At 38.6% G+C, this 25,066-nt stretch overlaps 1 protein-coding gene across 2 annotated transcripts in view; it reads left to right on the plus strand.

Moving 5' to 3' along the window:
• RASGRF2 (Ras protein specific guanine nucleotide releasing factor 2) overlaps window positions 1–25,066 on the plus strand; it is a 244,497-nt gene that overhangs the window by 54,247 nt on the left and 165,184 nt on the right. For both annotated transcript variants that reach the window (XM_043593136.1, XM_043593138.1), the window contains exon 2: window positions 22,456–22,562. In XM_043593136.1, coding sequence (XP_043449071.1) covers window positions 22,456–22,562 — 107 coding nt within the window. The remainder of the gene's footprint in view (window positions 1–22,455; window positions 22,563–25,066) is intronic.

Consider the following 25,066-nt stretch of genomic DNA (forward strand, 5'->3'; position numbering starts at 1 on the left):
ATATAAAGCTCTAGCTAACACACATGTGCGTGAGTCAGTTTTCTTTTCCAGCACTGAAGTTTGGTATTCTTAGCCATTCTGATTATTGGAGATTGGTGACTGTCATTTTCTCTTAAATGTCTGACAGCTGTAAGCTTTCAGCTATCAGAAAATGAAGTGAAAATGTATTTTTGATATTAAAAATTTTCTAGGGAAAGAGACCCAGAAAAACAATCATTAATAGTTCACATGCAGGCAACATTTTAAGCTCCCTTTCTAATCCTGCTCCTATGGTATTTAATAGCCAGGCATGTTCACCAGATGTGCTTCAAGTCCTTTTATTTACATAAATGTTTCCAGCAATTCACTGTATATTTTTCTACTTATAAATAAATACATACCAAATAGCTTTCTTTTTCATATGGCTATGCTTCAGCATATTTGTTTGTTTTAAGGCAGGAAAATATCTAATAGGCCTTGAGTATGTTTTATGTCATTCCCACACATAGAACTATATTTATATCTTTAAAATATATATTCTTATTATGGCTAATTTGGAAAATGCATAAAATATATGAATAAGAAGATGAGGTGTTTAGCCAGCTTAGTTGGTAGCATATGACTCTTGGTGTCAGGGTCATGAGTTTGATCCCCACACTGGGCATAGAGTTTACTTTAAAAACAAGAAGAGAATAGTCAAGGGTAACCACTGTTAACATTTTGGTATATTTCCTTCCCCTTATTTTAATAATGTTTTTTAATAAATGTTACCAATTCTGTATTTTCTATCTTGCATTTATTGCCTGTCCTATTCATGTCCTAAAACTCATTGTTTTAAACTACTTATACATGGGGGCGCCTGGGTAGCTTAGTTGGTTGAGCGTCTGACTGGCTGAGGTCATGATCTCATGGCTTGTGAATTCGAGCCCTGCATCAGGTTCTGTGCTGACAGCTCAGAGCCTACAGCCTAGTTCAGATTCTGTGTCTCCTTCTCTTTCTGCCCCTCCCTACTCACGCTCTGTCTCTCTCTGTCTCAAAAATAAATAAACATTAAAACATTAAAAAAGATAAACTACTTATGCGTGGTATGCTGTAGTTTACTTAACTAAGGTTTTATTGATAGATATTTAGATTATGTTGCTTTTTTGCTGTTAAACAGTATTGCAATGAATATACTTCTTTGTGCTCTTTGAACACATGAGGAAGTAGATTTACTGGATGATGTGGTTTGCTTTTACATTTTCTGTATTTACTATGTGTTTTCAGTATATCTCTTTATCCATTTACAGACATACACATTACATATAAATAGATGTTACATATAGTTATTTTTCTTTGAAAGTAAAGGGCTAGTTACATTACTCTTAGTGCTCTTAATATCACTTTTTTGACTTATTAGCATAATATTGATCTCTTTGCATGTCATATGTTCAGAAGTAGTCTAGTATTACAGGTGGTCTGAACTTTTGCAGCAGATCCACAGATATCTGGAGATAAGACTGAATTTGCCTTCTAGAAACCTAACTTTTAAGAAACTTTGCATTTTGTTATTATTTTAGACTTTAGTAAAATTGCAAGGTAGTACAAAGAACTCCTTATATGCCCTTTACACAGATTCACTAGTAATGAACATTTTGCCCCATTTACTTGCTCTCTCTCTTTTCTTATGGTGGTATCTTTCAGAGTTGTTTACTATAAAGTTATCTGTTTTCTGTTATTTCTTTTAAAAGATTTTTTTTAATGTTTATTTATTTTTGAGAAAGAGAGAGAGAGGAAGACGAGCAGGGAAGGAGCAGAGAGGGGGGAGACACAGAATCTGAGGCAGGCTCCAGGCTCCAAACTGTTAAGCACAAAGCCCAATGTGGGGCTTGAACTCACAAACCGTGAGATCATAACTTGAGCCAAAGTGGGACGCGTAACCAACTGAGCCAACAGGCACCCCTGCTTTCTGTTATTTCTTTTTTTTTTTTTAATTTTTTTTTCAACGTTTTTTAATTTATTTTTGGGACAGAGAGACACAGAGCATGAACGGGGGAGGGGCAGAGAGAGAGGGAGACACAGAATCGGAAACAGGCTCCAGGCTCTGAGCCATCAGCCCAGAGCCTGACGCGGGGCTCGAACTCACGGACTGCGAGATCGTGACCTGGCTGAAGTCGGACGCTTAACCGACTGTGCCACCCAGGCGCCCCTGTTATTTCTAACATTAAGAATTTTTGAGGAGATTCATCCATGTTGATAAAACTATCAGCAGTTATTTTTTCTTGCTGAGGAGTTTTTCATTGTATGAATATACCACACATTGTTTATCTGTGCACCTGCTGATGGATATTTGGGATTTTGCTAGACATGGAGGTACATCAACCTGGTCCTCCTTCAAAGAAGGAGTTGCTGCCCAGCTGTAGATAGTGTAGTCTGCAGATAGCCTGTAGCTGTCATCTCCTTCAGAGTCTACCACAGCTGTAGAGAGCTGCCTTGAAGTTTATGGCTTTCCTGAAGCAGTCACATTCATTCACTAAGTGAGAAGGTGGTATAAGGGTCCAACCATTTCAGCCTGAGGTATACAGTTTACCTCCCTGTCACCCACCACTATTATACCAGCACCCCCTTTCTTAGCTGTCACCTGTGGCTGAATGGGGGATCCTGTACAGCTAGCTGAAGGAGAGGGAAAAAGCCCAAGCTTGGTTATAGATGGGTCAGCAGCTCAAAATGGGGAAATTCTCCCAGTGGACACACCGTCAGGTTATGCACCTAGTCATCTACTTTGTGTAGGAAGAGAAGTGGTCTGAGGTTCACGTTTATACAGACTTATGAAAAGTGATGAATGGCTTGGCTGGCATCAAAGGCCTGGAAAGAAAAGGATTAGAAGTTTGAGGACAACAAAGCCTCAGTAGTAGCATGTGGATGGACACATAGAAATGGGCCCAAAACGTGATGATCTCTGCAGCATCCACCAGAGAGTTTTAAAGACTCTGGATTCTATTATTTTCCTCTGAAGAGTATTCATTTCTTAGTTAGCAGGCACTTTATTTGACATGAAACAACCAAATCAACAAACTGACCTGGCTACTTTATGTTAGCTAATAGTTGTTATTGGCCACCCCAGTGCTGATACGATGAGTATGTGAACAAAATGACATTGTGGCAAAGATGCAGGCTACACATTGTCCCAACAGCATAGATTTCTTTTTACCAAGACTGATCTAGATACTGTTGCTGCTAAATGTCCAAACTGACCACAACAGAGATGCACAACTGAGTCTTCATATGTTGCCATTCCTTAAGGAGATCAGTGGGCTTCTCTGTGGGAGATTTATTGCATTTATTCTTTCATTTGAAACAGCCGTCTCTAATCTTCAGTTATATGAGTCAATTTTTTTTTTATTTTACTTCAGATATAATGGTTTTTAGTTAATTTATATTTGGTCCTTTTTTATAATTTCCATTTCCCTGCTGAGAGTCTCCATCTGTGTACTCATTTTTAATATCTTTACCTTTGTACTCATTTTTAATAGCTGCTTTGAGGTCCTGTTTGCTAATTCCAACATCTGCGTCATATTTTCTCATTATTATGGCTCACATTTTCTTGGGTTTTGCTTGTTTTGTATACCTAGTAACATTTTAGTGTATATTGGACATATTGGATGATACATTTAAAAAAAAATTTTTTTTTTCAACGTTTATTTATTTTTGGGACAGAGAGAGACAGAGCATGAACGGGGGAGGGGCAGAGAGAGAGGGAGACACAGAACCGGAAACAGGCTCCAGGCTCTGAGCCATCAGCCCAGAGCCTGACGCGGGGCTCGAACTCCCGGACCGTGAGATCGTGACCTGGCTGAAGTCGGACGCTTAACCGACTGCGCCACCCAGGCGCCCCATGGATGATACATTTTTAAAGTCTTTTTAATAATATAGAGAGAGAGGAGGAAAGGGAGAGAGAATGGGGGAGACGGAGAGAGAGAGAGAGAGAGAGAGAGAGAGAGAGAGAGAGAGAGAGACGGAGACAGAATCTTAAGCAGGCTCCATGCTCAGCATGGAGCCCAATGCCGGGCTTGATCCCACAACACTGAATTATGACCTGAGCCCAGATCAAGAGGTGGATGCTCAACGGACTGAGCCACCCAGGCACCCCTGGATGATACATTTTAAAGACTAGATTGTGTTGTTTTTCTTTGGAGAGTGTTCATTTTTATTCTACCAGACAGTTTACTTGGCTGACTCAGTCTTGAAACTCTGTCTTCCTGTGGTGGGCAGCAGCTAAAATCATTGATCAGTTTTTTCAGTCTTCTAGCTATTGCTTTCCAGTAGGCTTCTTGGAATCTTTCCTGTGCATGTGCAGTTCAGGGGTCAAAGATACGAGCAAAGCTTTTAATGCAGATTTTGGGACATCTCCTCTGTTGTTTCCACCTTTTCTAGTCTTTTCTTCCATAATTTCTGTTTCTCTGGCACATGTCATTTTTGTCCTTTGACTCCTAAAGTCAGTAAAAATATCGCTGGATTTGTAGCTGTTTTGTACCACTTGGACTGTGGTTCTCATGCAAAAGTTGTATACATGTGAATCTCATTTGATGTAGTTCTCTTCTTTCAAGAATAAAATCCCCTCTTAAATTTTGTTATCAAATAGTTACCAAATATATTTTTGTGTTATACATATATATGCATATATATGATGTATCTTATGTTATATATATATATATATATATATAATCTCGATATATATGTATAGATAGATAGATAGATGTAGATATGCTTTATCTCAAATATGCTTATGTGGTCTATGTTATTTCAAATTTAAAATTGTTCTCTGCTGGAGGGTTAGTTTGATAAAAGCTACCCTGCCAATACCAAAGCCAGAAAATCATTTACAATTTTAATAGATACTGTCAAACAACTCTCCTAAGTCAGTTTTTATCAGTGTTCTCCCACCAGTGTTGTATTGATATTTCCACATCTCCCTATGTTCAATAATATTTATATTGCAAAGCTGTTTTCATAGTACTCTGATGGATAAAAATGTCATTTCAGTGTTTTAATTGGCATTTACCTAAGGTCTAGTGAAATTGAGAATATTTTCATTCCATTGGAAAGTTTTGTTTTCTATTTTGTAATTTGCCTATTTATAGTTTTGCTTTTTTCCTATGGGTTATTTTCTCTATTTTTTTAACATGTATTCATTTTTGAGAGACAGAGAGCGCGAGTGGGGGAGGAGCAGAGAGAGAGGGAGACACAGAATCTGATGCAGACTCCAGACTCTGAGCTGTCAGCGCAGAGCCCCTTGTGGGGCTCGAACTCACTGAGTGCGAGATCATGATCTGAGCTGAAGTCGGATGCTCAACTGACTGAGCCACCCAGGCGCCCCTCCTATGGGTTATTTTCTTATTGATTATATATATGAATTATAATTAATTGTCAGCTGTTTGCATCACAACTTCTCATAGTTTATTTTCACCTTTGCTTTCATGTGTCTTTTATCCTACAACAGTATTAAATTTTAATGCAAACTTTATCTTTTATGTCTCTTGTTTTTTTATGCCAGTGCTTTTCTAGGTATAGATATTAATTTTTTTTTTTTGCAAAATTGTTTCATACTAAGTCTCCAAACTGTGTCGTCCCTGTGATGGGTAGCAACTGAAATGTGCTAGTGTGTTATTTTACTGCCTGCTTTGGCACTTACTATGTAAAATAAGAAATATTCCTAGGAATATTCTTGAAAATCATTCTTAGCAATGATTAAGTAATTGATTGATTGATTAAAGTTTTAAATTATTTTATTTTAGTTCCAGTTAGTTAACATACAGTGTTACATTAGTTTCAAGTGTACAATACAGTGATTGAACAGTGCCATACATCACCCAGGGCTCAACACGACAAATGCAATCCTTAATTCCCATCACCTGTTTTACCCATATCCCCACTCACCTCCCCTCTGGTAAACATCTTTGTTCTCTATAGTTAACAGTCTGTTTGGGGGCGCCTGGGTGGCTCAGTCGGTTGAGCATCTGACTCCAGCTCAGGTCATGATCTTGCTGTCTGTGGGTTCGAGCCCCGCGTCGGGCTCTGTGCTGACAGCTCAGAGCCTGGAGCCTGCTTCCGATTCTGTGTCTCCCTCTCTGTCCCTCTCCCCCTCACGCTCTCTTTCTCTCAAAAATAAATAAATGTTAAAAAAATTAAGAGAGAATCTGTTTGTTGATTTCTCTCTCTCTCTGTCTCTCTCTCCCTATCTCTCTCCCTGTCCCTCTTTTCCCCCTTACTCATTTGTTTTGTTTTTTAAATTCCACATGAGTGAAATCATAATGGCATTTTTCTTTCTCTGACTGACTTACTTTGCTTAGCATTATAATCTGTAGCTCCATCCATGTCATTGCAAATGGCAAGATTTCATTCTTTTTGATGGCTGAATATTATTCCATTGTGTATATACACCACTTCTGTACCCACTCATCAGTTGATGGACACTTGAGCTGCTTCCATATCTTGACTATTGTAAATAATGCTGCTATAAACATAAGGGTGCATGTATCTCTTTGAATCAGTGTTCTTGTATTCTTTAGGTAAATGCCCAGCAGTGTGATTACTGGATTGTAGGGTAGTTGTGTTTTTAACTTTTTGAGGAACCTCCATACTGTTTTCCACAGTGGTCATACCAGTTTGCATTTCTACCAATAATGCAAGTGGGTTCCTTTTTCTCCACATCCTTTCCAACACCTGTTGTGTTTTGTATTGTTGATTTTAGCCATTCTGATGGGTGTGAGGTGATATCTCATCATAGTTTTGATTTGTATTTCCCTGACAATGAGTGATGTTGAGCATCTTTTCTTGTGTCTGTTGGCCATCTGTATGTTTTCTTTTGAACAATGTCTATTCATGTCTTCTGTCCATTTTTTAATTGGATTATTTGTTTTTTGGGTGTTGAGTTTCATAAGTTCCTTTTTTTAAGTTCAAAAAAATTATCTTTTAAAAGTTAACATGTGCATAGAAGAAAGCTAAAAAACAAAAGAAGCAAAGAACAAAGTCAGCCATAATCACAAGCAGTTTACAGTTTGACTTCTAGGTCCCAGTCTGTATCTGCACAACTAAGCATTTTATTTATTTTTTCAACGTTTATTTATTTTTGGGACAGAGAGAGACAGAGCATGAACGGGGGAGGGGCAGAGAGAGAGAGGGAGACACAGAATCGGAAACAGGCTCCAGGCTCTGGGCCATCAGCCCAGAGCCCGACGCGGGGCTCGAACCCACGGACCGCGAGATCGTGACCTGGCTGAAGTCGGACGCTCAACCGACTGCGCCACCCAGGCACCCCACAACTAAGCATTTTAATGTAATTAAGATCATACAGTTATGTATTATGCTTTTTTACACACCATGAATATTTATCATATCATGATATGGTATCATATCATACCCAAAGCTATGAGTATTTTGATAACCTCTGAATACACTATACCAATTCAATCTGAAAGGGAATAAATGTAATCCTGCCTTCTTGGCAACAACAGTTTCATAAAAGACAAATATGGCAACAGGCCCTTAGATAAAGATACTGGCAGAATTACAATTAAAATACTGCATTCCCTTAATTTTCAATTAAAAATGATACATAATGTAGCAGGGTACACAATGTATAATACTTCTAAAAGAATTCATTATCCAGTCTGTACTCTTCAAATGTTAGCAAGGAGGTATGTTTCCCTTGAATCACTTAATGTATTCCTATAGTACTGCCAAAAGAGATGCATATATTAATAGTTATCATTAAAATTTAAATATGAACACATCCACACATTCTCTCCCTTCTGCCCCCTCTGCTGCCAATATAATGCTTAAGTTCAGACATACGTTTCTCTTGGATTTCATATCCAAGATGCTTTCTTCCTACCATTTATAATGAAAAGAAACTTATAAATTGGTTAATTCACTAGCTATACATTTCATCATATATTGTCACCTCAGGACATCCAAAAAGCTTCTATGTTACAAAAGAATGAACCTTATCCACTATAAACACAGGTAGTTTACAAAACACACATACAGTCTTACGGTTATAACCTAAAACGACTTTCTAGATGTGGAGATTCTAGCAAAAAGCCCTTTCATTCATGAGTTTTGTTAGTTCTTTATATACTTTGGATACTAACCCTTTATCAGCTATGTCATTTGCAAATATCTTCTCCCATCACGTAGGTTGCCTTTTAGTTTTGTTGATTGTTTCATTCACTCTGCAGAGGCTTTTATTTTTCTCAAAATTTTATTTAGATTCTAGTTAGTTAACATACAGTGTAATGTTGTTTTCAGCAGTAGAATTTAGTGATTCATCACTTACATATAATACCCAGTGCTCAACACAAAAAGTGTCTTCCTTAATACTCATCACCCATTTAGCCCACCTCCCACCCACTTCCCTCCATCAACCCTCAGTTTGTTCTCTATTGTAAAGAGTCTCTTATGGTTTGTTTCCGTCTTTTTTTCCCCCTTCCCATATGTTCATCTATTTTGTTTCTTAAATTCCACACAAGTGAAATCATATGGTATTTGTCTTTCTCTGCCCGACTTACTTCACTTAGCGTAATATACTCTAGCTCCATCCATGTCATTGCCAATGGCAAGTTTTCATTCCTTTTGACGACTCAGTAAGAAAGTATATGTATTATATATATATGTATATGTATACATATATATGTATATATGTATACATATATATTGTATATGTATATATTATATATGTATTATGTATATTGTATATATAATATATATACATATAATATATATGTATATATATGTATATATTATATGTATATATAATGTATACATATGTATATATTATATATACAATATACATAATACATATATAATATATACATATACAATATATATGTATACATATATGTACATATTATGTATATACAATATACATAATACATATATACATATATATTATATATATGTATTATATATATTACATATAATACATATATATACATATATATTATATGTATATATATTATATATAATATACACATATAATACATATATAATATATACATATATAATTATATATAATATACACATATATAATACATATATAATATATACATATATAATTATATACATATAATCTATATACATATAATAATATTATATATATATACATATATATATATATATATATATATATATATATATATATATTACACCACATTTTCTTTATCCGTTCATCAATTGATGCACATTTGGCTCTCTCAATTGTTTGCCTATTGTTGATAATGCTGCTACAAACATTGGGGAGCATGTATCCATTTGAATCTGTATTTTTGTATCCTTTAGGTAAATACCTAGTAGTGCAGTTGCTGGATCATAGGGTAGTTCTGTTTTTAACTTTTTCAGGAACCTCCATACTGTTTTCCAGAGTGGCTGCACCAGTTTGCATTTCTACCAACCATGCAAGAGGGTTTCCCTTTCTCCACATCCTCACTAACACTTGTTGTTTTTTGTGTTATTGATTTTAGCCATTCTCACAGGTGTGAGGTGGTATTTCATTGTGGTTTTGATTTGTATTTCCCTGATGATGAGTGATGTTGAGCATCTTTTCATGTGTCTGTTAGTCATCTGGATGTCTTTGGAAAAGTGTGTATTCATGTCATCTGCCCATTTCTTCACTGGATTATTTGTTTTTTGGGTGTTGAGTTTGATAAGTTCTTTATAGATTTTGGATACTAACCCTTTATCAGATATGTCACTTGCAAATATCTTCTCTCATTCCATAGGCAGCCTTTTTAGTTTTGTTGTTTCCTTTGCTGTGCAGAAGCTTTTTAAGTTGATGTAGTCTTTAATAGTTTATTTTTGCTTTTGTTTCCCCTGCCTTAGGGGACCTATGTAGAAAAAAGTTGTTGCAGCCAATGTCAGAGAAGTTACTGCCTGTGCTCTCCTCTAGGATTTTTATAGTTTTAGGTCTCACATTCATGTCTTTAATCCATTTTGAGTTTACTTTTATATATGGTGTAAGAAAGTGGTCCAGTTTCATTCTTTTGCATATTACAGTTGTCCAGTCTTCCAAACACCATTTGTTCAAGAGACTTTTTCCCATTGACTGTTCTTTCCTGCTTTGTCAAAGATTAATTGACCATATAATCATTGGTTTATTTTCTGGATTTTCTGTTCTGTTCTGTTGATCTGTTTATTTTTGGGCCTGTACCATACTGTTTTGATTACTACAACTTTGTAATATAACTTGAAGTCCAGAATTGTGATGCCTCCAGCTTTGTTCTTTTTCAAGATTCTTTGGCTGTTCTGGGTCTTTTGTGTTTCCATACAAATTTTAGGATTGTTTGTTCTAGTTCTGTGAAAAAAAGCTTATGGTATTTTGATAAGGATTGCATTAAATGTGTAGAATGCTTTGGATAGTAATGACATTTTAACAATATTTATTCTTCTAATCCATAAACATTGAATGTCTTTCCGTTTATTTGTGTTATCTCTAATTTCTTTCATCAGTGTTTTTAGTTTTCAGACTACTGGTCTTTCACCTCTTTGGTTAGGTTTATTCCTAGGTATCTTATTATTTCTGGTACAATTGTAAATGGGATTGTTTCTTTTAATTTCTCTTTCTGCTGCTTCATTATTGGTGTATAGAAATGCAACAGATTTCTGTACCTTAGTTTTGTATCCTGAATTTGTTTCTTAGTTCCAGCAACTTTTTGGTGGAATCTTTTGGGCTTTATATATATAGTATCTTGTCATTTGCAAATAGTGAAAGTTTTACTTCTTTCTTATCCCTTTGGATGTCTTTTATTTCTTTTTGTTGTCCAATTGCCGTGGAGAGGACTTCCAGTACCATGTTGAATAAAAGTGGTGAGAGTGGACATCCTTGTCTTCTTCCTCACCTAAGGGGGAAAACTCTCAGTTTTTTTCCCATTAAGGATGATACTAGCTCTGAGCACATGATTATTAATTTAATTGTTCAGTGTTCGGCTCAAATATTTCATAATTTATTTAATTTGACATGTCTTTGCATGTTTTTCTAATTATTTCAATCGTATAGATTCCTATATAGAATTGAGAATACTTTAAAGTCTGTGGTACAGATTGCCAATTATCTCCACAAAGATTATAACCATATTTATTTTATTCAGCACATTACACTTCCCAATTCTGGGTTTTATAATTTAAAAAAATTATAATTTAAAAAGAAGGTCTTAATGTACTAATATGCATTTTTTTTCATATTTTCGTATCCTTATATTACTCTTTTGTTTTTGTTTGTAGGTATGTGAATATTCTATTCCTTTGCAAACATCTCTATTAGGGTATTTGACTTTTCCTTATTGATTTAGAAACGTCTTTACATATTTAGTACATTAATTAATCCTCTTATATTATGTAGTTTTGCTTCAGAAGCATATGCAAGTTTGGATATATACAATAATTTTATCATTATTATTTGATTATTATTATTAGGGCTTTCAGTTTTAAGGTTTGCTCAATCAATTTAAGTGCTAATAATTACTAAATAGCATTTAAAATATAAAAAATGAAATAACAGCTCACATAATTTTTTGTCACTTTTGCAGTGTTATGAACCCAGTGCTTCTGATTTAAAACCTTCAGTACAGCAGTGGCTCCTTGTTAATTTGATATGTGTAACTGATGATTATCAATGTAAACCAGGCACAATATCATAAAAGACTTTCCCTCTTAAAAGGCTCTGGTTATTTCTTTACTTAGATAAATATTTTCTTTCATTCCCGTTTTGGTAAATTTTCATGCAATAAAAATGGAAATGTTGAATAGCAAAGTCAGAACAGTGGTCTAACCATTGTTTATATGCATCCTCTATTTCACACCTTCATGGTAAAACTGTAGATTATGTTATAGCTACTAAAGGATTTTGGTAATGTGGGATCTTAGAGGCTCTCTGGTTCCATTTCTCAAGGGCAAGAATCCCTTTTTAAACCCCACTGAGAGATGGCCAACTCATTGCAGCATCTCTTTCCAGTTTTGGAAAGGTTTCTAAGTCTGTAACTTTAACCTATTATTCCTCTTTGTGCCTTCTGGATGCACACAGGGTAGATCTCAAGTCTGTCTCCTTATCCACCTTTCCCCTGCTCATGTTTTGGCATAACCGTGGTCCCTCTTTGTGTACCTCAAGAACTGGCTTGCAGCAGCTTGTAACACTTACTTGTCTCTGTGTCAAAATATTTTCCTTTCTGCCGAGTGGCACTAACTACCCTGGGTATTAACAGCATACATTTTTATTGTATATACTTTCTGCACAGATGGGAATGTAGTTGGCAAAGAAAAAGAAATAAAATCAGTGGTTGAAATGAGAAAGTGATGAAAGTGGTAGGAAGTGAAGGGACTTTGGAGGTTTCATTATTTAGAACTTGTGAAGTTAGGGGTTCCAGATGAGTTCATGAGAGACTGGGATAGAATGGATATTGGCATGGTGATAGAGTTTAGTCACCTGGCTATAAGAGGAGACTATGACCTTGGTGACTGAATTCTCAAGTGTGCTCAGTCAGTGGCTCCAGGCTGACCAGTTAGATGTCTCTCCCTAAAGATAGTAAGTAAATGGGAATGTTGGAGGTAGGGTGAAGGTAATCACGTAGATCAGATGTTATCTTCAGCAACATCCATCCCTGTCTGGAGTGGTAATACAGAAGAAAGACAGGAAATTGTATGAGACTTTTTAAATTTTTTTTTTCAACGTTTTTCATTTATTTTTGGGACAGAGAGAGACAGAGCATGAACAGGGGAGGGGCAGAGAGAGAGGGAGACACAGAATTGGAAACAGGCTCCAGGCTCTGAGCCATCAGCCCAGAGCCCGACGCGGGGCTCGAACTCACGGACCGCGAGATCGTGACCTGGCTGAAGTCGGACGCTTAACCGACTGCGCCACCCAGGCGCCCCTAGACTTTAATGAAACATAGAGAGGAATTGTTACCGTTCCCTTGCCAGTTGGGGATGATGACTTCAACCGCCATGCATCATGCGTCTCTTTCATGAATTTCAGTATGCTTGGTGATTTATGGGAGCTCAGATCCCTTGGCTGATGAAAAGTTTCTCTGTTCCAATTTTTAATGGTGGCCTCTCAAAGATTTGAAAAGCAACCAAATATATCAAGTTCTTTTAGCCATTCTTAAAATGACAGGTTTTCTGGCATCTTGTCTTTGTCACTCATAAATGGGTACAGTTTAATTTAACTCTGCTCTTCATGAAATTTGGAAGCCAGACACAATGTGTCTTTCCTGTTGTAGAAAATCACAGTAGGAAGCCGTTAAACTCTTGCTGTTTAAGCTGGTTTCTAAGTTAAATTCTTATTCAATTAAAATCTAAAATCTGATTAATAGAGAAATGTATACTGAGTCAGTTTTTAAAAACTGATATTATAACACAGTGTGGATTTTACTGTGTCTTATTCATAGTTTCAAATTCACAATCAGTGTATTGGCTTGTGTTGGGACAAATCATTAAGCAAGGTCTTGCATGTCATCGAAGCTTCAAAATATAACTCCTAAGTCTTTGGGAGAATTAGGAATATTTTCATCATGAACATCAAACAACCACATAAAATTTACGAGAACAAAACAACCAACAACAAACACAGTGTGACCTCTTCTTAATTGCCAGGTACCCAGTGTGCTGGTTAATCATTCTAAAACATCCTTTTCTTCTTTTCCCTACGCACTTTTCTCCAAGAAAAATTTTGGGAAAAAAGGAACGAACATTTGAATTACCTAGATTTGTGGATCTGGACCAAGTCCAGTGTCCTACACAGACCTGAGTTGAAGGTAAAATCTGGTAATCCCACCCCCCACAGCAATGACAAGATGTACTCATGCCTTTCAAGGCACTTTTATGTATTATTGCATTTGATCTTTACCTTGGGGTTAGCAGGAGAAGTGGCCTTGTCTTCCTTTCACCTAAGAACAAACTGAGTGCCAGAACTTGGTACATACAGTTCACACTTTGTCTCCAGAGGCAGAAGGAAAAACTTGATGTCCCGCCTTCTAGCCTGGGGCTCTTTCTGCTGAGCTACACTGAGCGCTCAGATGCTGGTGTGAATCTGTGAAGTTGGCTGGTATTGAAGCCAGTATGCCCATGGCAAGGTCTCTGTATCTCCGAGTTAAAAAGGAAGTAAAGCAATAGGGAGAAGAAAAGCCTTCAGCCTTTTAGATCTTTGTGTCTAAGAAGACCTGGAGGAGGTAGTTGGATGATTTGACATATGTTTTAACAACGAAGAGCTTCAACATATAACTATGATATGAAAAGATGGAGTCTATAAAGTAGTTGAGAAATCAATCTCCTTTAACTTACACAGACTCTTCTTTGGAGCTAAACGTTCCTATGAGACAGAGCCGTGGTAAAGAAATGATCCCAGTAGGTAAAAACATTCTTCTTCAGTTAGTGCCACACCAGCTGGCACCCATGGTGACCAGATGCAGTGGGCGGAGAGGTACCTTGCAAGTCACAATTTTGATGACAGGAAGTACAAAAGAGTGAGAATTTGAGGAGGGGAGTGGTATCAAGAAACATAAAGTGTGTCCCCATTTATATTAAAAAAAGTTTTTTTAATGTTTATTTATTTTTGAGACAATGTGAGAAATAGAGTGCAAGCAGCAGAGGGTCAGAGAGAGGGAGACAGAGAATCTGAAGCAGGCTCCAGGCTCTGAGCTGTTAGCCCAGAGCCCGACGTGGGGCTCGAACTCATGAACCGTGAGATCATGACCTGAGCCGAAGTCGGATACTTAACCGACTGAGCCACTCAGGCGCCGCCCCCCCCCCCCCCCCACCTTACTGTTATTTTCAGTCTGTCTTCTTTCACTAGGGCAGTGGCAGCACATCAAGTTGATAGTGATCTGCCTGTGCCTCGAGGGCTCAGGGATGGGATACTTTTCTCTTACGAAGGGCCAGTCACATACTGGAAGAACATTAACTGAGGTTCCTGTGAATGTTAAAGATAGCACAGTTGTCAGGCTGAGTGAAGTTGAACTCAAGAGTCAAAAGTAGTATAGTGTAGTATATAGTATATATATATATACTATATGTATATAGTATAGTATAGTGTAGAAGTCTAGAGCACAAAGTAGTATGGTATGGTATGGTAGTATAGAGCGCATAAAGCTCAATTTCATCAGTAATTTCATCAGGTGTTTCAAATGTATTCCACTTCCACTCTATGAGCAGTTATAGAAGGAAAGAGAGAGAGCAGGAGGTAATGAATCACAGGAAGAACAACATGACCACATGCTATATTATCACTTTGGAAATGGACCTAGAGCCCTATACCCAGCTTTATCCATCTCCACTTCCTCAAACACTTGGAGTCTCCTTTTTGACTGGGATGGACGGCCACAGCAACCCATGAGGGTATATGGGAGAAATCCACTCTGGGCTGCAAAGGGCCACTGAATGGTCTTGTTCACATTCCCAGGGACTCTAGGCCAAACCTCAAGGCTCGGCGAGGATGGAGAGCTCCACCCTGTGTTAGAGCCGTGTTGTGATCCCAGAGGCACTGGCACCCAGGCTGCTGCACTGTCCGGATCCCTGGTCCCCTGGGCCTGAGTCACCCAGCCAGGGACAGTTTGGAGGGCACCCATTTCTTTATCCACCCTATGTTTGCCTTGCAGTGTCAGGCATCTGGGAGGCCCAGAGGAGAAGAATACCACAGTGGACTCCTGTAGGGTGTCTTCCGTCCCTCCTTCCTGACAGGAACAGTGCGAAGGGGATACCAGGAGGGTTTTTTAGCTCAGTGATTGAGCTAAGTCAACACAGGGTTGACTTTGGCTCTCTTAATCTAAAAGTGAAAATTTTCAAGAGCATATGTAGTAATTTAGAACCCTGCAGTACCATCCAAATGGTAATATGCATGGAGCAGCATTTTTAAAAAGAAATTATTTTTCTGCTGTATACTTTTAAGAAAACCCTATTGCTTTTTAATCTGCCTTTGAACATCACTAATTTGACCAATGTAATTTACTTTCTCTAGATATATGGGTAGTATTACAAAGATATGAACAGTTTTTAAAATACATGAGTGCACTTATTGTTGACTATATAGTTGTATGTATCTGTTGTGACTCAAACGATTTAAAAATGGAATGAACATATGTTTGTTGGCTGTATAGCTATAGGTGTTTATTGTAAATGATTCAAACAATATAGAAATGTGGAAAGTGGAAGTGGTCTTGTAGGACTGTTCTTTAGCAATTGCTGCTGTCAGCTATAAATTTGTTTCTAACTTGCAGGAGCTTAAAGACCAGAGTTTTAAGTGAGCTTGTGTTTTCATATTGGGTTATGTTTGTTCTCTCTGCAAAAACACATAGCATAAACAGCAGCAAACCCATTATAATAAAACCCAGAAAACTGAAAAATTAAAATTCATACAAAGCTACAGTAGATACCGGAAAGACCCTGAACATTTAAATGTAATAGGCTTGTTCATTATGTTGTCTTTCTGGAAGTTTATGATCATTGTAGGTAAGAAATAAGAATCTTTGGTAAATCTGCAAACCTAAAGTATCTGTTCTTACTGCTCTTGTAGGTGTTTGTGAGATCATCGTAATGTTTTGACTTTCCATATTTAGGATAAAAAGGTATATTGGTAGTTTAAGCCAATCCCTTTTAAAATCCTTTCTCTAGATGGCTTCACCTGGATCTGATTATACAGTCATGAGGTTTATCACCACATGTGGCTGTCTGAAGCAAGTTTATTAATTTAATTATACCTCATGTTTCTTTACTGATAATTATTTATTCATCAAACAGTATTGAGGGCTTTGTGTGCGTCTAGCACAGAGCTAGGATCAATGGTACAAAAGGACCAGGCTGTGAGTGAAGAGACACACGTGTGGACAACTCTAAGGTGATGTAAGAAGAGGGTCCACAGGATTACTGAAACCCAGAAGACAGAGTGACTCCTTTTGTCAGAGGTGCTGGGGAAGGATTCTTAGAGGAATGACATTTCAGTGACGTGAGTTGTGAAAGTTCAGTAAGAACTTGTAGGTGAAGAGGCTGGGGATGTGGCAAGACAAAAATACACTGATAGAGAAGGAAATTAACATTTGTTAAGGGCCTACTGTGTGCCTGGCACTGCATGTCCGCTAATTTGTTCCTGTAAGGTCTACATCATTGTCCTCATTTTGCCTGGGATGAAACTCAGGCTCAGAAAAGTTATGTGGCTTGCCCAAGTTCTTGAGTTACCGCTTGGGGAGTCAGGATTCGCACTCCTGGTACTATCTGTAGCATGAGGCTGAGGAAGGAGCTTGTCTTCTTGGAGGAGCAATACCTTGGTGTGACTGGAGTATGGCACACACTGAAGGAAACAGAAACAAGTTTAAAAATGGAGAATGGAACTAATTAGTGTAGGACATTTTTAGCCTGCATAAGATTTGCTTTTAGTGTTTGAGAATACCAGTGAGGCTTTGTAAGTAGACATAGAAGCTTGATTTATCTTTTAGAAAGAGAACTCTGGCCACCAAATTTGGGATGAGGGAGTTGGATAGGACTGGAGTTGGTGTCACAGATTTATCTTCATTACTAGGTGTGAAAAGAAAATACTTTTCTAAATTTTACGTCATTTTCTCCTTAAGACCCCTTCTCCACTTAGTAAGTGGAAAAAAAAGAACCTAGATTTCGTTAAGAGTAGGAAACTCAGTCTGCCCCAGTAATGTGGGGAGTCTCTTTTGGAAATTCATTTTTCCCTCTGTACCTCACTAAGATGGTATCTCAGTAAATGGAGTCTCACGTGTCCTTTAGGGTGTGTGTGTGTGTGTGTGTGTGTGTGTGTGTGAATGTGTGAGTGTGTGTGTATGTATCAAAGGTTGGGGGAGTCCTTGCTGGTTCTGACTATGGTCTGGTGTTGTTCTGGCTCTGCCTTGGGCATCTTTTGGTGACTGTTGCTGAAGTGTGTGGCTGCTGTAACTTGCAGTCTGTTTTCTCCTGGGTCAGCCAGGGCCTGGTTGTCCATATGGCTTACATGGTCCCACTTTGGCTCTTCTAGGCCTGCATAACCCCTACCCGATCCCATGGTAAGTTTTGACAGTGCCCTTCCCTTCTTGGGCCTCCATAGTATACTGTATAATTGCAAATGTCCACACCACTTAAAAGCTAGTCAGGCTCTGGAGAGCCAACTTCAAAACTTAGGCCTTTTTTTTCTTTTCACCTAACTGCTGTGACACCAGTTTTGCTGATTTGCAGTGACCACCCTATGTTGTCGTGAGAGTCGGGGGCAGGACATTAGAACGTTCCATGAGGTGACATTGTCTAGATCCCTAAAGGAACAGCGATATAGAAGCTCCTTGGATTTTGGTTTTGTTATCAACCCTTTTAACTCCTCACCCTCCTCCGGGTTTTTAGCCCTGAGTGAGGTGAAGCTGTACCATATGTGTCTCTGTCTCATGATTTCTCTATTTACCTTGACCATTTCTTCTCTCCACACTTCTCCTTGTGTTCCAAACTCACCGGACTTCTTGAGGTCATCCTGTCCTCCTTCGGCAGGGGCCATTAACCTTTTGGCTCTCATAGTGGCCACGATAACAAGGATAGCAAGGAGGGAGAGGGGTCAGCTGTAAGACAATGAGTATCAATTGATAAGTATTTCAAAGCCATCATATTTGTCGCCTGATGGTAAAGCTGCTACAGTAGTCTAGGTGAGGGATAATAAAAGCCCGAAGGGAGTCAGTCCTATGAAAGAGCTTTGGTGAAACCACATGTGGGGCTGATAAGAGGGGGAAGTCGAAGATGACTTTGGGATTCCCAGTTAGGGTCACCATTGAATAAAGATTCACTTGACAGAGAAAAGACAAGAGTATGGGAGGGAGAGAGGGAAGGTAATGAACTCAGTTTTAGATCTGACTGAAATGCTATGTAATAGGAGAAATATATATGGGGCTGGTGCCTGGGAGAGAATCTGCCTGGAGAAATAGATTGGGGAAACAGGTGGGAATGTCTGGGAGAAGAAGAGAAAGTCGTTGTCACTGCGGATGTTAAATTTAAAGACATAAACAAGGTCATCACTGTTTTAATTCTTCCTTGCACTTCATAATGACCCAGTACTTTGGAATTTCTCCAAGTTCTTACAGTGGGACAGGTCTGAGGTCAAGAGTACTGTCAAGGGAGTCTGTTGCTACTTTTGATCCTCAAGGGATTTTTAAAGCCCCAGGTCTGACACATAGATGCATGGTATACTAAGTTTATATCAGAATGAGGCCAGAATATTCTATACAAAGAAAACTTTGATGAAAGGCCAAAAAAAATAAGTTATAGATGCATGCAGAGGCACTATTTAATTTTTTTAAAAATTTAAATGTTTATTAATTATTGAGAGACAGAGAGAGACAGAGCATGAGTATGGGAGGGGCAGAGAGAGGGGGAGACAGAGAATCTGAAGTAAGTCAGCAAGAGCTGTCAGCACAGAGCCCGATGCGGGGCTTAAACTCATAAACCGCAGATCATGACCTGAGCCGAAGTCGGACGCTTAACCGACTGAGCCACCCAGGCCCCCTGGCAGTGTTTAATTTTTTGTAGTTGGGCTGAATTTGTTAAGTGAACTCTTGGAAAGGTAACATGTACTTCTCAAAACCATCATTGTTATGCCTGAGACATGGTCTAACCTTTGGATGTACTCTGCTAATATAATTACTTTGCTGTCTCTGAAAGGTGGCTTTTAATTGGGTTTCTTAGCAGCAGCTGCTGTGGAGCCGCCCGTCACAGCCTTTCAATAGATCGGGCTGGTTCATTACATGTTTCCTCTCCCTGGACTGGGCCGCTGGGCTTGGACAGTAGCCAGCAGTTACTGAAATGCCATCACTTATAGGATTGACCTTTAAGACACTGATTTGTTATTTTGTTGAGTTTCGACTTTTTTCCTCTCAAATTTAAATGGAGCTTTATTGAATAGAGGGCTAAACTCAATTCTTCTCGTTCTCCATGGCCCCTGCATCAGGTTATTTCCCCCTGGTTCATTGCATTTAGTTCTCTGGCTGGACAGGAGGTTTAAGAACTAAAGACAGCTTGTCATTTATGGGGCTCAGGACTGTCCATAGGGAAGTGCGGTGGATTATCACATAGGCAGGTCTCAGAGTCCTCAATGCACTGATGATTTATGCACAGGTAACCTGAGAAGTCTCTTAGTCAGTTTTTTCTTTTTGGTGTAATTGTGTTGAAAATTCTTTTTCTCTGAAGTTTTTATTTTAATTTCAGTTAGATAATATACTATGTATATATTAGTTTCACGTGTACAATATAGTGACTCAACACTTGCATACATTACCCGGTGCTCATCACAAGTGCACTTCTTAATCCCCATCACCTGTTTCACCCATACCCCGACTCACCAACCCTCTGGTAACCATCAGTTTGTTCACTATAGTGAAGAGATTATTTCTTGGTTTGCCTCTCTCTTTTTTTCCCCTTGTGCTGGAAATTCGTATTTCTAGGATTATTGTCCTGAAGGCTTTTAATTCATTTGAAGAAAATGAGTACCTAAGTGTCACACTGAATGAACAAAACTTTGGGAGTAGGTGGGAAGGTGGGACAACAGGAAGAACTCTGTGTTTGGCTTTGGTTCTCCCTTAGAGCAGCTCTGTGGGGCTGGTTCTTTTTATGCGCCATCATGACATCCTGGTGGGTCCAGTGTATTTTCTGAATATTCTCATATAATAAAAAGCTATCTAGTCACATTTCCTTTCCAGACAGTCTCAGTTTGGTAATTAATACATCCAGCCTCAATTAGCCTGGCTTAAAGTGAAAGCTTCTCCCCCGGCTCAGATCTCAGATTCAAATTCCACCAAAAATAAAAACTATTGATATTTTTATTGGAATGCATTGAAACTATAGATTAGTTGACTTCTTAGAGATGATAAACATATTTTCTTGGATTTAGTCCTATTTGTATTTGTTATTACAAATGCTTTGTTTTCAAAATTAAGTTTTGTGTTCGTTGATATTATACCAAAGTGCTGTATATTGATTTTATCCCCAGCAATTTTGTTTGGTGGTCTTATTCTAGTAGTTTTTCAATGAATTTTTTTTTATCAACCCACAGTTCTCTATCTTTAAGAGTCTCTTATGGTGTGTTTCCTCCTCTCTCTCTTTCCGCCTTCCCATATGCTCATCTGTTTTGTTTCTTTTTTTCTTCATTTTTTTTTTAAATTTAATTTTAGTTAACATACAGTGCAATATTGGGTTCAGGAGTAGAATTCAGTGATTCATCACTTAACATCCAGTGCTCATCACAACAGGTGCCCTCCTTAGTACTCGTCACTCATCTAACCTACCTCCCACCCACCTCCATCCATCAACCTAGTTTGTTCTCTGTCATTATGAGTCTCTTGTGGCTTGTTTCCCTCTCTTCTCTCCCCCTCTCCTTCCCGTATGTTCATATGCTTGTTTTCTTAAATTCCACATATAAGTGAAATCATATGGTATTTGTCTTTCTCTGCCTGACTTATTTCGCTTAGCATAATACATTCTTGCCCCATCCATGTCATTGCAAATGGCAAGATTTCATTCTTTTTGATGGCTGAGTAATATTCCATTGTGTGTGTGTGTGTGTGTGTGTGTGTGTGTGTGTGTATTCCAGTGTGTGTGTGTGTGTGTGTGTGTGTATCATCTTTATCCATTCATCAATTGATGCACATTTTGGCTCTCTCCATAGTTTGGCTACTGTTGTTAATAATGCTGCTAGTTTCTTGAGGAACCTCCATACTGTTCTCCAGAGTGGCTGCACCAGTTTGCATTCCCACCAGCAGTGCAAGAACATTTCCCTTTCTCCACATCCATGCCAACACCTGTTTTTTCTTGTGTTGCTAATTTTAGCCATTTTGACAGGTTTAAGGTGATATCTCAATACAGTTTTGATTTGTATTTCTCTGATGATGTGTGATGTTGAGCATCTTTTCATGTGTCTGTTAGCCCTCTGGATGTCTTCTTCAATTAATTTTTAATATAGACAATTATATCAGCTGTGAAAAATGAGTTTTTCCCTTGCTTTCCATTTCTTGTGCCTTTTTTCCTTTATTTTTCTATATTGCCCACCAGAGAGAATTAGCAAATGTAAGTAGTGATAACTGCCATCTTTTTCTTATTTTTGATTTCAGAAAGGTTGCTTGCAGTAGCACACCAATAGGTAAGATGTTTGTCGTAAGGTTTTGGTTAGATATCCTTTATTAGGTTTAGAAATGTCAGCAAGGAGTTTTAATCCTGCATATGTGTAGCCTTATCAAATACCTTGTAGCCTTATCAAATATCTAAATCGAGTGAGGTGTTGCGGGTTGACTCTTACTGAAGGGCGTTAAGATGCAACCTATTGTATCTTCTAGGTGCAAAGTCATTGCCAAGTGGACTGGGAGTGATGTTACATTTTGAAATATGATTTACATAAAGCTGATGCATTTTTTACACATACACCCTTTGTAGGAAAATAGTGTATTATGCGGTCAGGCTTGAAAAATAAAACTAAACTTTGTTTGTTTTTCTCTCTAGTATTACTTTACCGTTCTTTTTGGCCATGAAGGTCAGAAACCCCTGGAGTTGCGCTGTGAGGAGGAGCAGGATGGTAAAGAGTGGATGGAGGCCATTCACCAAGCCAGGTATGGGCTCACATCCTCTGTGTGACACTGGATTGACTGGGTGTCTTGCCTTGGGGTTTTCACTGTTGGCTGTAGTTTCGGAAGAACTTGAAATTCCAAGATGGGTTTCCCCTTGGTACCGCCTCCTTAGTGACATGCGAGATGCTTCTTTGTGCTTTCTACGGCTATATTCTGGCTAAAGATGGAAGGTAATAGATGTAACAATAATAATATCAGGTTACTTTTGTGGATTGTTCCTGTGTGCCAGGCACTCTTCTAAGTGCTTCTCAAGTAAGGCAATTTATTAAAAGTATTGAATTGCTTATCCGCTCAACAATCTGAGAGTGGGATATTATAATTACCCCTCTTTTACAGAGAAGGGAAGTAAGGCCCAGCCGGTTAGTTTGCTTGCCTCAGGTCACACAGGTGGTAAGTGGCAGAGCCCGGATATGGACTCCACCAAGCCCACATTTATAAACTCTGCCCTGGGCAGCCTAGGTATCAAGAAGGTGATGCTTCTTGATCATCAGGTGATGCTGACTTTATCTAGGGAGATAGAAGAGTATGATTTTGTTTCCTCCTAAGAAATATCAGGAAGAAAGAATGCACTCAGCCTCAAACAAGAACGAGAAATCTGAAAGAGACTCAGGCAGATCCTTCTCTTTTATTTTTCATCTTCATTTCTGAAGTCCAGTCCGCTTTTGCTTTAGCTGGCTCCCATGCTGTCTGCTTTCCTGCCTGTCTCATCCTTCGTCCAGTCTTTCGTCTCCTCCCAACTGCCTACTCGTATTCCTGGTGTTTTAGGTGCAAAATTCCAGCTGGTGCACATCTTCTTTTCCTTCCCCTGACATGCCCCCTGCTTCTCGGAAGTGCCTGTTCCTGCCTCTAACCACCCCTGACCCTGAAACTCCCCGGACAAGTTGCCCTCATAGGCCCCTTCTCCATATGGCTGCGGTGCTTGCAGTAGTACACGTCGAATATGTAACAATTGAGCACAATAGAGGTGGGTTTTTGTTTTTGTTTTTTTACGTATTTTGCACGTGTGATTTCTGTTTCTTGAGCTGGATTGTGTGCACCTGGAGAGTAAGGAGGAGGATGCTTCATTTCTGAATGAAGCACGGTGCTAATTATGTGGTAGGTGACCAAGAAATATTTTCAGATTGATTGTAAAGAAGATGAGGTATTTGTTCTGGGTTTAGATGCTTCTTTAACCCTTGAGATTTTTTCTCTGAAAGTTCTCTCGGTCTCATCCCCTCCCACTCCTCTTCTTTCTTAAGCTTCTTTATATTAACCACCTACCTCTCTGTGGCAGGCGGCATGCTAAGTGCTTTACATACTTTGTTTATTCCTCACAACTACCCAGCAGGGTATTATTAGCCCTATTTTGTAGATGAGAAAACAAAGATGCATGATTATTAAGCAGATTGGCCAACATGTAAAACGAAGTTGTTACGCTGCAGAGCTGAGCTTCCCACACATCAGTCTGACTCCAGAACCTTTTACCAGTGTTTTCTATTGTAACTGTCTTTATTATCGTCTCCTTCTCTCTTTACTCTTCCCCTCTTCTGTTTCTTTTTCTCTTTCTCTGTTCACAGATGAAGGTAGATTAGTACGAGGTTAGGGTTGAGAGTAGAAGATGTTATTTGCAAAATATTTCAGTCCCTTTGCTTCCCTCCTCTTCAGAATACTTCTCTGAGATGCCCAGGGTTGGCGACCAAATGCTGCTCACCAAGTGGGCCCTGGGGATAGCTTGCCCACATCGTGATCCTGGCACACTGTTCGGCTGTCTTTTGTGTCATTGTTTCTGTCTGAGGGTTTTGCTCCAGACTGTGCTCTACAGTACAGTGACTTGCTGTAGAAAGAAGGCTGGGTCTTCAAAGGTGAACTAAGTATCAGGTTGGCAAGGTAGAGCTTGGGTTATTTCTGGACACAATCTCTGTGACTGCTTCTGTTCTCTCCTACCTGGGAATTAAAATGATATAAATAAGTTAAAACGTGTGTATTTGCCCCCCCCCCTTTTTTTTTCAACTCCAGAAAAGCCAGATACTCGTAGTAGCCTAGAATGCCTCTGTGGTTGCTGAGCAAATACCATGTTGGACCAAATACAGAGTATGGATTCCTTCAAAAATGGTTAGATTTTAAATCTAATTTTTAAAATTATTTTAAATCATTTTTTAAAAATGTTTTATTTAATTTTGAAAGAGACAGAGACAGAGTGTGAACAGGGTAGGGGCAGAGAGAGGGATACACAGAATCCGAAACAGGCTCCAGGCTCTGAGCTATCAGCCCAGAGCCTGACGCAGGGCTCGAACTCACAAGCATGAGGTCGTGACCTGAGCCAAAGTCGGATGCTCAACCGACTGAGCCACCCAGGCGCCCCATTTTAAATCATTTTTAAATCACTGTTTTTCTATGCTATGGAAACTTTGTCATATACGTGGAAGTGGGTCAGTATTTGGTGTTGATTGACATATGATCGAAACCAGGGCTCGTGTGATCTTGTCAGAAACGTAGACTTTAGAAAT

The sequence above is a fragment of the Prionailurus bengalensis genome, chromosome A1, assembly GCF_016509475.1.
Source record: "Prionailurus bengalensis isolate Pbe53 chromosome A1, Fcat_Pben_1.1_paternal_pri, whole genome shotgun sequence".
NCBI classification, from domain to species: domain Eukaryota; kingdom Metazoa; phylum Chordata; class Mammalia; order Carnivora; family Felidae; genus Prionailurus; species Prionailurus bengalensis.